The 12,482-nt window shown below is 48.4% G+C and overlaps 1 protein-coding gene across 1 annotated transcript in view; it reads left to right on the top strand.

The window, feature by feature from the left end:
- The first annotated feature begins 12,308 nt into the window (after positions 1–12,308).
- Positions 12,309–12,482, top strand: part of FBXL5 (F-box and leucine rich repeat protein 5) — a 68,715-nt gene continuing 68,541 nt past the window's right edge. The window contains exon 1 of the mRNA XM_019552971.1: positions 12,309–12,467. Within this exon, the coding sequence (XP_019408516.1) occupies positions 12,384–12,467 (84 nt within the window). The 5' untranslated portion in view covers positions 12,309–12,383. The remainder of the gene's footprint in view (positions 12,468–12,482) is intronic.

Below are 12,482 nucleotides of genomic sequence, written 5' to 3'. Positions count from 1 at the left end.
TGATGATCTTCTCAAAGAGTTTCCCTAGGATTGAGGTAAGACTGACAGGCCTATAGTTGCCTCCTTCCTCTTTTAAAGATGGGGACCACATTGGCTATCTTCCAATCATCTGGCACCTGGCCCGAGCACCACGAGCTCTCGTAAAGCCATGCCAAGGGCCCTGCAATAACCCCTGCTAGCTCCCTCAACACCCTGAGGTGGAGAGCATCTGGACCCACTGATTTGAACATGCCCAGCCCCTCCAGAAGCTCTCTAACCCGGTCCTCCCCAACCTGAGGTCTGGAGGTGTTCCCCTCGAGTCCATCTTGCATCACGGTGGGGAAGTCCCAGTGTCTGCACAAGAAAACGGAGGTAAAGAATTAGTTAAAGAGGTCTGCTTTCTCCTCTGGCGCAACCACCAGATTGCCCAGAGTATCTTGCAAGGGCCCCACATTTCCCAAAGCTTTCTTCATCCTCCCTATATATTTGAAAAAGGACTTTTTATTATCTTTGATCTTGGATGCTAGTCCTAGCTCTATGTCCACCTTAACTTTCCTGACAGCCCTCCTACAGGCCCGAGCAGAGGAGGTATACTCCTCTTTGGTGATAGCACCCCCCTTCCACCTAGTGTACGCCGCCTTTTTGGCAATCATGCATTCCCGGACGCCCTTGGTGAGCCAGGGGGACTTTCCGGCACTCTTGCCCCCCTTGATTCTTGTTGGGATGGCCACCCCTTGGGCCCTGAGTATTGTCTCCCTAAGGAACTACCACTCATCTTGGGCACTGAGTTCCCTGCTTTCAAGAACCCCAGCGCCTCTGCCACTAATCTCCTCAACTTGTTGAAGTTGGCCCTCTTGAAATCTAGGGCTACTGCCTTGCTGCAGGCCCTTGACATGCTGTGCTGGATGGTGAATTCCAGCAAGCGATGATTGCTATCACACAGGTGGTCAAGGACCTGGAGGCCCCTTACCACGTTGTCGCCTGTGGCCAGGACCAGGTCCAACAGGGCATTTCCTCTGGTGGGACTGTGCACCTCCTGAATTAAGTGGAGGTCCCGTATCTCAGCCAGGAACCTCCTAGAATGGTCTGACCTGGCTGACTGTTCCTCCCAGCAGATGTCTGGGTAATTTAAATCACCCATGACAACTACATCCCTTGCCTTAAGTGCCTCCGCAAGCTGGCCTGAGAATTCACAGTCCAGCTCTTCCCCTTGGTTGGGTGGTCTGTAGTAGACCTCCACCAAGTCCCTTTCCCCATGACCTCCCTGTATTCTGACCAAGAGCACTTGAGCCTGCCCCTCCTCTGACCTCATCCTGTTAGTTTGTGTATTGCTCTTTGACATAGAGTGCCACAACCCTGCCTTTCCTCCCTGTTCTGTCCCGCCTGTATAGTTTGTAGCCCCTAATGTTTACCACCCAGTTGTGGGATGAATCCCACCAGGTTTCTGTGAGCCCTACTATGTCTGGGTTTGTACTAGCTATCCGGAGCTAGTTCCTTGTGCTTATTTCCCATGCTACTAGCATTAGTGTAGAGGCATTTAAGGCCTTGTATTGGTGCATGCACCACTCCCAGATTCTTAGGACTCTCCGGACCCCCGTCACTTACCTGGGTAGTCCTTGTGTTTGTCACCCGTCTTAGTTGGGAGGTGTCCTCATGTCCTCCTGTGGCCGCATCCCCCAGTGAAGCTAGTTTAAAGCTCACTGTACAAGGACAGCCAACCTGGAAGGAAAGACACGCTTGCCTTTAGGGGAGAGATGTAGCCCATCCCTCCCAAGCATGTCCCCTGCATGAAAGTGTGGGTCGTTAGCCAGGAACCCGAGGCTTGCCTGGCTGCACCAGCTTCATAGCCGCCAGTTAACCTCGCTGATGTCACCTCGTGTCACCATCCGTGTCTACTCACCGGGAGAATAGAGGTGAATACCATCTGCACCCCCGTTTCCTTGAACTTGGCCCCCAAGGCCTCAAAGTCCTTCATGATGAGGTCTGGGTTGCCCCTGGCCACATTATTAGTTCCCACATGGATAAGGACCATTGGGTACTGGTCTGAGGGTCGAATGTAGGCTGGCTCCTCTCTGTGATATCTTGAATCCGAGCCCTGGGCATGTAGCAGTCCTCGTGTGCTATGGGGTCGGGTCAACAGATGGGACTCTCAGTTCCCCTTAGGATGGAATCCCCAATGATGAGGACCTGGCGTTTCTTCCTCCTTGTGCTCCCTCTCTGCACTGTCTGTGTCATGCATGGAGTGACACTGTCCCCGCTGGAGGCATCTACTTCGTCCTTCTCCTCCAGGGCTGCCAGGGCCTCATATCTATTCTCAAGTTGTACCTGGGGAGCCTCCACCATGCTAGCCTGAGCAGCCCTGGTTCTGGTGGGTACCTTCTGCCATACCTCTGTTGTGCGCCTCTTCTAGGGGGTCTGTACGCTGGATGCCTTATCCTGAGGGGTCTGTACACTGGATGCCTGGACCTTCAGTGAACAGAAATAAGTGTCAATCTCGTCATCTGAGGCCTGATCCCCTGCAGCCTGCTCACCTCAGCCTGGAGCTCCCTCAGCTGCTCCTCTAGGGCCCTAAGCTGGGCACAGGAGGGACAGGCAAGGGAACCACCAGATCCCTCTACTACCACCAGCCACTGGGTCCCCGCCAGGCCACCCCCACAGATGGGGGCAGGGGGCCGCTGACCCCGCCATGAGCTCCGTCCAGGCAGAGGCCCCAGAGGAGCCCAGGGCAGATGGTGCCACTGAGGCAGGGCCCCTAGCAGCTGCGCTCCGCTTCTGTACCATGTCCGCAGCGCTGTGAGTCTACTTCCCTCACCTGTTGGAGGACCTATCTGAACTGCTGCTGCGTGCCTGCCTTGATGCCTCCTGGAGAAGATCTTTACTTGGCTGAAGACTTTCACCGTAAATTATGTACTGTACAGACCATATTAATGGTAATGCTTGCAGTCAAACTTTTTTCCCCCAAAATTCCTTCTTCATCATGTTATAGTTGTGAATGTGAGTAAGGTTACCATGTCTATGAAATCTATTAAACTAATCACAGTCAAATTCTTTAATTGTTTGACAGCCCTATTAATTTACAAACTTTTAAATTATTGGCACAAACAATTATTAATGACCCATAATGAATGTCCACTCAAAATCACTAACTGTGTAGTGGTCTCTGTTACTATGTGCAGGTCTCAGTTTTTGATGTAATGATGCATGCTTCAGTTTATTGTATAAACTCTGTACAGTGGTGCAGTTTGTGTTTAGTATGTTTTTTGCCATGCGATGCTACTGTGCAGTAGTTCTGAGATACTGCACAGCCAATGTCTCATATAGACATGCCCTGTCACCTTAGATAGTGCACGAGGCAGAGGTGGCTGCTGCTGTGGGCAGGGCTCTGCACCCTGTTGCCGCTACCCTGGGAGTGGTGTGATGCCATGTGCCTGCCATGTGCTGGCTGCACCTGTGCCGTGTCCCTTGCCCACCTGGCGGCAGCTGGCACATGGTGTCATGCGGCTCTTTGGGCAGTGGCAGCAGGGTGCAGAGTCCAGCCTGAAGCAGTATCTGCCTCCACCCCAGGCACAGATCCAGGGGCATGTGCCCCCTGGGCCTCCGCAGAGGAGTGCACAATGGCAGGAACTCCCCACCCCACCTTGGATGAGCCACATATGGGCTCCAAGCATCCCATGACCCGCCACAGCCCCAGGGTCCCATTCACCCCAGCCCCTGCCTCTGCCCCACTCCCTCCCTCATTGTGGGGGCATCGATCTGCCCCACCATGTCCCTGCCCCATGACAGTCTTACCTGCTGGGAGTGGGGGGTGCATTCGCAAGCAAGTAGGCACACGCTCAACCCCCTCAAATAAAATTTTGTCTCTCCATCTATGCTAGTGCCCCATGCCACTCCCACATGCTGGGATTGGGCTTCACCCTACCCTGCTCACCCAATCTAGCATTCAGGGCCATGCAGAGTCTGTGGGGCTCCCCATGGACCCAGAAATCTGGCAGCAGGGGAGTGGTGACTGCTCCAGCACTGCCAGATCTTCAGATCCATGGGGAGCCCCATAGGCCAGATGACACAGGTCTGGGAGCCTCATCTGGGCCATGGTTTATAGCAATTTACCCCCAAGTAACTACATTTTTACTTCTTTATTTATATCACACCAGGTCAGCACTAGTAATTAGTTGATTCATTTTTCTGAAAGTAAGATTTGGCTAATCATCAAGACAGCTATTGTTCTCCAGAGTAACAAGCTGTTTCTGTGCCCTGCATTGTGGTGATGGTGACCAGCTGTCGGTAGCCCCACCAGCACTCAAAATTGGTGATTGGGGCTGGTGTCTTAGTTGCTGCCTACTGCTGCCTATTTTATTAACTTAATAGGATGGAATTCTAGTGCCAATAAAATCAGTAGGACTTTACTACTGGCTTCAGTGCAACCAGGATATTATCCAGAGATTTTAAGGCCAAGATGAACCATTGTAATCATTTTGAGTGATATTCTGAATGGTACCGGCTATAATAGCTTATTGTTTCCTACAAGCCCATTACCCATATTTGAACTACAGCATCTCTTTTAGAAAGACATCCAGTCTTGGTTTGAAGACCTGAAAATCTTCCATTCTTACATAACTTGTTTCCGTGGTTAATTGTGCTTATGGTTAATCGTGTATACCTTACTTCTAGCCCGAATCTGTGATTCTAGCCACTGGATCCTTACTGTCCTGTTCCCTGCCAGATTAATAGCCATTTACTTGCAGAATCTTTTCTTATAGATGCTCACTGGCTTTGATCAAGTTACCTCTTAATATTCTTTGAGAAACTCAGTTGACCAAGCTTCTTCAGTTTGACCTGTAGATGTCCTGTCGATACTACATTACACACAGCACTTAGTAATATGTTGTGAGTTTAGCACCGACACTCCTGGATTGAACTAACAGTTATTTATTATTATAATTCTCTGGAATCATATCTAGGGTGTATTTTAACAACTGCCCAACAACATTGTTTCTTCTCAGATGGCCTAGCTATGCTTGAACTGCAAAGTCAGCATCAGCGTTTTGTATTTTACCTGTTGTGAATATGCTTCAGCTTAGCATGACTTTCAGATCTTACTGTAGTCTTTTAACATACTTAAGGGGATTAGTTGGAATAAACATTGTGGGCAGCACTTCTACCAGTCATCCCAGGAAAAGTATGACAGCATTTGTGGTCAGGGCTCCAATGGGCTAGGCATTATGATGAAGCCCTAACCATTGTCAAATGTCGCTCATGCCCTCTCTGACTTGGTCTCTTGCCTCAGCATTCCCTAACCCAGCAACTGAGTTTTAGTCAATCAAGTTTAAAGAGGTCTCCCATATTGGGACTGGGGAATGTACAGCCTGAGATGCCTATTACACTTTTCTTCTGCTTAGTTCTGGTTAGGTGAGGGGTGTGTGTGTGATTGGAAGGGTGGGGGGGAGAGAGGGAGAACAGAAATTGTCCTTTGTAAGTCCAGCAAGCTGGGTGCCAGGGCTCCCCCAAGAACACAGAGCTGACAGGTAACAATTTGTATGCAGAACTTATACTTACTCTGCCTCTGACTTGACCCACTCCAGTCCTGTGGAGAGAGAAAAACCAAGAATGCCTCTGGCTCCTCAAGGCAGGGAAAAATGGAGTCCCCAGTGCTGCAAAAATGGCCACAAGCAAACTGAACCCTGCACTGCTGAACATGAGGGCTTTGGCCTTCAAGGGACAGTACAAGGAAAACACAATGAGACACAACCCCCCTTTCCCCTAGATAGAATAGTCAGTCAACCATTTGGGAGGACTCCACATCCACTGTGGTCTTCCCATAGAACCGGACTCAGTGAAGGGTTCAGCAGATGATGGCCCTCTCAGCCTAGCTGGAGACTCAACAGCGATGCTTCCTTCTGATGGTGATGGCAAAGGGTTTGCATTGGTGAAAACAAGTAGGCACTTCTCCAGTGAATCCATGTCTGTCGGTGGTGGATTGGTGCCTGGAGATTACTCAGGTGTAGGGTTATCAGTAGGAGAATGCCCATGCAGCTGGTCCACATTACGTCTCCAAACTTCTCCATCATCAGTCTGGACTGTATATGAGATGGGTCCTGTAGCACTTATAATTTTAGATTGAACCTGCTGTGGGCCTGTCTCGTAGTTCTGAGCAAACAGTCTCCTGTGGAATGAAAAGATGTAAGATACCAGATGCCAATGCGGAGTCCAACTCCTTTTCTTTCTTAAAACTCATGTTTCTCACAAGGTCTGAGTTAACATGGTCGTGAAATGACAGCCTCTGATGGGCTGGACTCTCTTGTAGGGCAAGGAATTATGGGCAAGGAATTAAGGGCAATGTCGAGCAACCAGAAATCTGGCCAGTCTGGTAGGTAAGTCTCCTACAACAATCCTTTTCAATGCATCTTTTGTAGTCTGCACCATTCACTCAGCTTGCCCATCGGCTTGTGGCCTGCAAGGTGCAATGGTAACAATTCAAATGTGGTTGCGGCTGGCAAAATCTTGGAACTCTGCTGAGGTGAATGAACTGCCATTATCAGAAACGATAGTGTCAGGCACTCTGCGGGTTGCAAACAGCTGATGAAGAGCTGTGTTAGTGGCAATTGATGTAAGAGTTGAGACAGTAATCACTTCAAGACATTTTGAGTACGAGTCAACAACAATTAAGAAGTTCTTACCTTGAAAAGGGCCAGCAAAATCAATGTGGAAGCATGACCAGGGTTTCTTTGTCATTTCCCAAGGGAATACTGGAGCTGTCGGTGGATTATGATGGGTTGCTTGACAAATGCTGCACTCCCTCACAACCCTTTCTATGCCATTGTCCATACCTGGTCACCATACATAACTTCTAGTCAGCACTTTCATCCTCATGATACCTGGGTGTGCTGCGTGCAGTGTTGTCAGTATGATTTGGTGTCCTGCTTCTGGAATTACAACACAATTTTCCCACAAGAGGCAACCCTTCTGGGCAGACAGCTCATGCTGATATAATGAAAATGGCCTGAATCCTTCAGCCAATTTGTCTGCAGGGCAGCCCCTCCATACCCAATTGAGGACATGGGCAAGGATAGAGTCTTTTGCAGTCATCTGATCAGCCTGAAGAGGGACTTCTGGCATGGATTCCAGCGTGAGGACTTCTGCTGGTGGAGGAGTAGCACAATCAGGTATTTGTAGTGGTAGGCAGCTCAATGCATCAGCATTTGCAATCGTTTTCCCAGGTTTGTACATGAGTGTATAGTCATATCCATTTAGCATGATGCTCCAGTGTTGCATACAGGGAAACAAAATAGGAGGAGTTGGTTTGTCCATAGTAAAAATTCCAAGAAAGGGTTTGTAGTCCATTTGGATTTAAAATTTTTGGCCATAAACGTAATTGTGAAATTTTTTAACTCCTGCAATGATTGCCAGTGCTTCTTTATCAATGTGGGTGTAGTTCCTCTTGGTTGAAGTCATTGTTCTTGAGTAAAAAGCAACAGGTGTGTCCGTGCCGTCAGGCAATGTGTGACTGAGGACAGTGCCAACACCAAACGGCGAGGCATCACAAGTAATGGCTAATGGCTTTGGCTCATCATAATGAACGAGGACAGAGTCTGATGTCAGCAACGTCTTAATGCCCTGGAAGGCTTTGTTGTGCTGACAAGTCCACTTCCTCTGAGTTACTTCATTCAGTAAGTGATGAAGGAGCTCTGCTATTGTGGCTTTGTCTTTCAAAAAGATGTGATAAAAATTCAGAAGTCCTAAGAATGCTTGAAGATCCTGTCTGAATTTTGGTATAGGGGCATCACGTATTGCTTTTACCTTGTCTTCAACTGGGTGAATACTAGAAGCATCAATTTGATATCCCAGAAAGTTGATCGTGGAAACTCCCAGTTGACTTTTTCTTTTTACTTTGATACCTGCTTTAACAAATTTCTGTAAAATTTCTCTTAGTCTCTCAGTGAGTTTCTCTCTAGATGGCCCCATGATCAACACATCATCAGAGTATGAAACAACTCCGGGAATTCCTGCTAGCATTTTCTCCATGAACCGCTGGAACATTCTTGGTGCCGCAGAAATTCCAAACTGGGGGCGCTTGGCACGGAGCACTCCCCGGTGTATAATCATTGTTTGGGCCTCAGCAGCCTTATCATCCACTATCAATTGCTGATATGCTTGAGCGAGGTCAAGCTTGGTAAAATCCTTCCCTCCTGCAAGAACAGACAGTAACTGATTAATGGCAGGCACTGGGTGTGGGTGCTGCTTAAGGGCTTTATTAATAGTGCACTTGTAATCCCCACAGATACGAACACTGTTGTTAGGTTTTAAAACAGGAACAATTGGTGTGGCCCAGCTTGTATGTACAATTGGCTTGAGGATCCCTTGCACGATAAGCCGATGTAATTCTGCATCAGTTTTTGGCCACAGTGCGAAAGGTACATTGGAACGTCACAGGTGGACCAGAGTAAGTTCCTAATTCCTCGGAGAATACCTAGGGAAACTCCCTTGCAAGCCTTTCCAGACTTTCTGTGCAGAGACTGTGTACACCTTGAATACTGATTCCAAAAGGTGAGAATGAATTTCTTCTCAGAAGACTTTCACGGGAGCCCTTAGTAACAATGAGGGGTAGACTCTAACAGATCCATACTGGATGTCAACACTGCAGCTACGCAAATTTTCCACAATCTGTCCGTTGTAGTTCACAGGCAACACTCAGGTTTCAATAACTTGAGGAGAGGGTGCCAAAACAACTGGAAGAGTGTGTTTTCATCTATGAGGGATACTCCCAAATCTGAGTTCACTTCCATTTTGCACTTCTTTCCATTTATTACTACAGTTGCAATCATCTCTGAACCTTGAGTTTCAACAACACCAACATTTTGAATCAAATATAGTTTTTGTACCTCACATTCTGGGGAGGACTCTAATCTGTGAATGGTTTAGGAGTGAATCCATTTGCCACGGTCTTTTTGTCTCCCAGAGCTGGCCTTCAAGCGGCAAACCCTCTTTATGTGGCCCTTCTCCTTGCAGGCATGATACTCCTCATTCCTAAACCTGCACTCCCTTCATCTGTGTTGGCCGCCACAACTCAAATTTGTCTGTAGATTAACTGGTTTACGTGGTGCTGTTGGTAGGGTATAATCCACCAAACTTGCTGGTGATAACCTGATTCTTGATTTTTTCGGAGTAAGTGGACATTGCTGGAGAATGCCTGGTGAATTTCTCTCACGTTACGGGATGCTGTTTCAGCTACCAAGGCTTTTTCTTGTGCAGTAGCTAAGATCAAATTTTGTTCAGAGAGCAGGCAATGTTGGATTGCTTCATCTTGAACCCCATAAATGAGACAGTCGTGAAGCAGGCCTTCCAGGAGATCACTGAACTTGCAAAATTCGGCAAGGCGACAGAGCTCAGCCAGGTAATTTGCTATGCTTTCATTGACCTTTTGGTCCCGTTTAAAAAAAAAATGAAATCTCTGCAGGGTAACAGATGGCCTTGGGCAAAAATGTTCCTTTAGCAGGGCAATTAGTTCAGCATAAAATCACGTGTTTGGTAAGGCGGGTGCTGTGAGGGAACAGACAATGGCAAATGTTTCGGCGCCACAGACTGTCAGGAGGATTGTTCGCTTCTGTTCTGGGTTTTCCACTTTGTTGGTTTCCAGGTAACAGGATAGCTTTTCCGCATCAGAGTCCCAAGAAGCCAGCTGGCTCACATCAAATTCTTCTATATGCCCCAATGTAGCCATTCTAACTAATATCAGCTGTAATAGACAGAAAAGAAGAAGAAGAAAAAAACTTTCCTCTGATCACAAAATACAGCTTGGTCTCAGAATGTTGTTCTACAATCTACGGATGTGTTTTCAGCAAAGGATCCCATCCTTGTCGCCAGATGATATATTTTGAGTTCAGGAACAACACTCTAGATGCCCCTGGGTTGAACTAACAGTTATTTATTATTACAACTCTCTGGAATCATATCCAGGGTGGATCTTAACAATTGCCCTCAGTAGATGTATGCAGAACTTATATTTGCTCTGCCTCTGACTTGACCCACTCCAGGCCTGTGGAAAGAGAGAAACCAGGAATGCCTCTGGCTCCTCCTGGCAGAGACAATGGAGTCCCCAGTGCTGCAAAAACTGCCACAAAGGAAACTGAACCCAGCAATGCTGAACATGAGGTCTTTGGCCTGCATGGGACAGTGCAAGAAAAACACAATAAGACACAACATTTAGGTTGAATTGTCTTTATCTCAAGCCAACTTGTAAAGGACAGTTTCCTATCTGTGTAACTTATGTTCATGTGAAATCTTGCACTTGCCTATACTACAAAGCATGTTGTTTATCAATCCCAAATGTTTACTAAATGATCTGGATCTCTGTCCTGACTGTTTACCCCCTCACCAAAATTTGGGTTTTTTTGTTAATGTTACCTGTGATTATTTTTTTTATTTTCCTCTAAGTCATTGATATGTTAAATAGCATTGGGATAGGAACAAGTGTTTGTGGCCTCCTATTTAAAATACTTCAATTAGATGGTGATTCCCCATTTACAAGTACCTTTTGAGGCTTCTTGGTTTAGCCCCAAGGTGTCATACCTGTGGCCCATAGGCTGGGTCCTGCTCACAGAGCTCATGCGATCCATAGGTCTCCTAGTAAGGCTGGGAATTGGGGGACTGGGCAGGGATGGAGCCCAGCACTGAGATCTGGGATAGGCAACTCTATACAGATTGTGTCTTGGCCACAGGGGCAAGCGATGGTAGCATTAACCCCTACCCTTTCTGATGCCGCTAGTCCTACTGCCACCACCACCTGGCCCAACCCTCAAGGAGTCCTTGTGACCCTAATCTGGTCCAGAAAGCTGGGTGAACTTGATACCCTTAGTGTAGCTAATATATGCTAACATTGATTCTTCAGTCAGAATATTATGCTATAGAAAGGTACATCTTACAGATGCCTGCCTTGACCAAATTTAGAACCCCGCCCCCCCAAGTTTGCTCATTTGATTTTGAAACTTGTGTAGGGGTCTAAAAGGAATTTTACCCTATGGTCAGACTGGCACAGACTGTAGAGGGTTTTGCCTTCTTTTCTAGCAGGAGGCATGGCCCCTCTACCTGGGATCTTGAGTGTACATATATGAACAACCTGTTACAGAAGCAGGACATTGGCTGCCGTGGTCCCCTTACTTTACTTGAAGCAAGGCTGTGTGTTAGGTCTTGTGTTGTGTCAGGACTGAACAGTAGTTTTACTAAGAGTTTAGATTACCGATTTGTAGAGGATGTTTTGGATAACAGTAATTCTGCCTCAGGTAGGGGCCTGGATTAGATGTGACTTCTCTGTCATGGTCCCCCTACATTACTTGTGGTAAGCCCAGGTGCTAGGTGTTGTGTTGTGCCAGGATTGACAGTAGTTTTACGAAGAGTTTAGATTTTGGATTTGTAAAGGATGGTTTGGAAGGGGGTGGGGGCATCCTGCCTCAGGCAAGGGACTGGATTAGATGTGACCTCTGCAGGTCCCTTCCAGCATGACTTCTCTATGATTTTACAAAACAGCAAAGAGTAAGCTGGTGAAATCATGGCTAGGGCTCAACTTGCCTGGCTCTTTCCTGTCTGGCAGTAACACTAAGGAAAAGCTGTGGGTGCAAGGGCAGCAGTGACCCCCTCCCTGACTCTGGGTTTCACATCTGACCCCCTAACACCCGCCTTTGTCATGCACCCTTGCGAAGGTGAAGCAAAGAGCATCTCTCTCCAGAGTACCCGTGTGTGGGCTTGGGGGGTCTCTAGAGGGAGCTTTGCCAGCTGCAGGGACATGGGGCTGGGACTACAGGGGCAGCCTGGGCTGCTAGCACCTGGCAAGGCAAGGCGGCTGTGCCGTGCCCCAGGCTCCATGTGTCCAGACCCCTTGCAGGACAGACCATACAGCAGGTCACACCACTGAGCACAGTTGCCAGGAGTACAAATAATTATATCCGAACAATAATTTCAGCCCTTGTACAATCAATAACACTAGAAGTGTTCAAAATGCACGATAATTGTTGAGGCAGATAACTGACGCAGCACCTGCAAAACCCAAGTTACTCTCAGAGCGTCTTAACCAACTTTCGGTCTTGCTGTCAGCCTCAAAACAAATGTTTCAGCTTAGATGTCCCAGTTCCCACTCACTGGGAGGTGCGATCACGTCCTACTGAAGCCCTGCCAGCGCTGTCACCAATCGCCACCCCAACCCACTCCCGCACGCACTGAACGCTGGCACGCGTCTGCGCCTGCGCACCTAGGCAGCAGCGGCGGCGGCCGCCGCTCAGGTGCCCTCAATCACGTGATATGGGGCGATGGCGGCTCCCGCGACGCCCTCAGCGGGGCTGGGCGCATGCGCAGAGCCGTTGCCGCCGCTGCCGCTGCCGCTGCCGCTGCCGGCCTCGGCGGGGCTCTATGGGGAGAACATGGCTCCTTTCCCCGAGGAGGTGGATGTTTTCACGGCCCCGCACTGGCGGATGAAGCAGCTGGTCGGCCTCTACTGCGATAAGGTACCGCGTGCGCGC

Source organism: Crocodylus porosus, unplaced genomic scaffold (assembly GCF_001723895.1).
Source record: "Crocodylus porosus isolate Cpor-Errol unplaced genomic scaffold, CroPor_comp1, whole genome shotgun sequence".
In the NCBI taxonomy this organism is placed as follows: domain Eukaryota; kingdom Metazoa; phylum Chordata; order Crocodylia; family Crocodylidae; genus Crocodylus; species Crocodylus porosus.
This window is presented reverse-complemented; position numbering and strand designations above follow the sequence as displayed.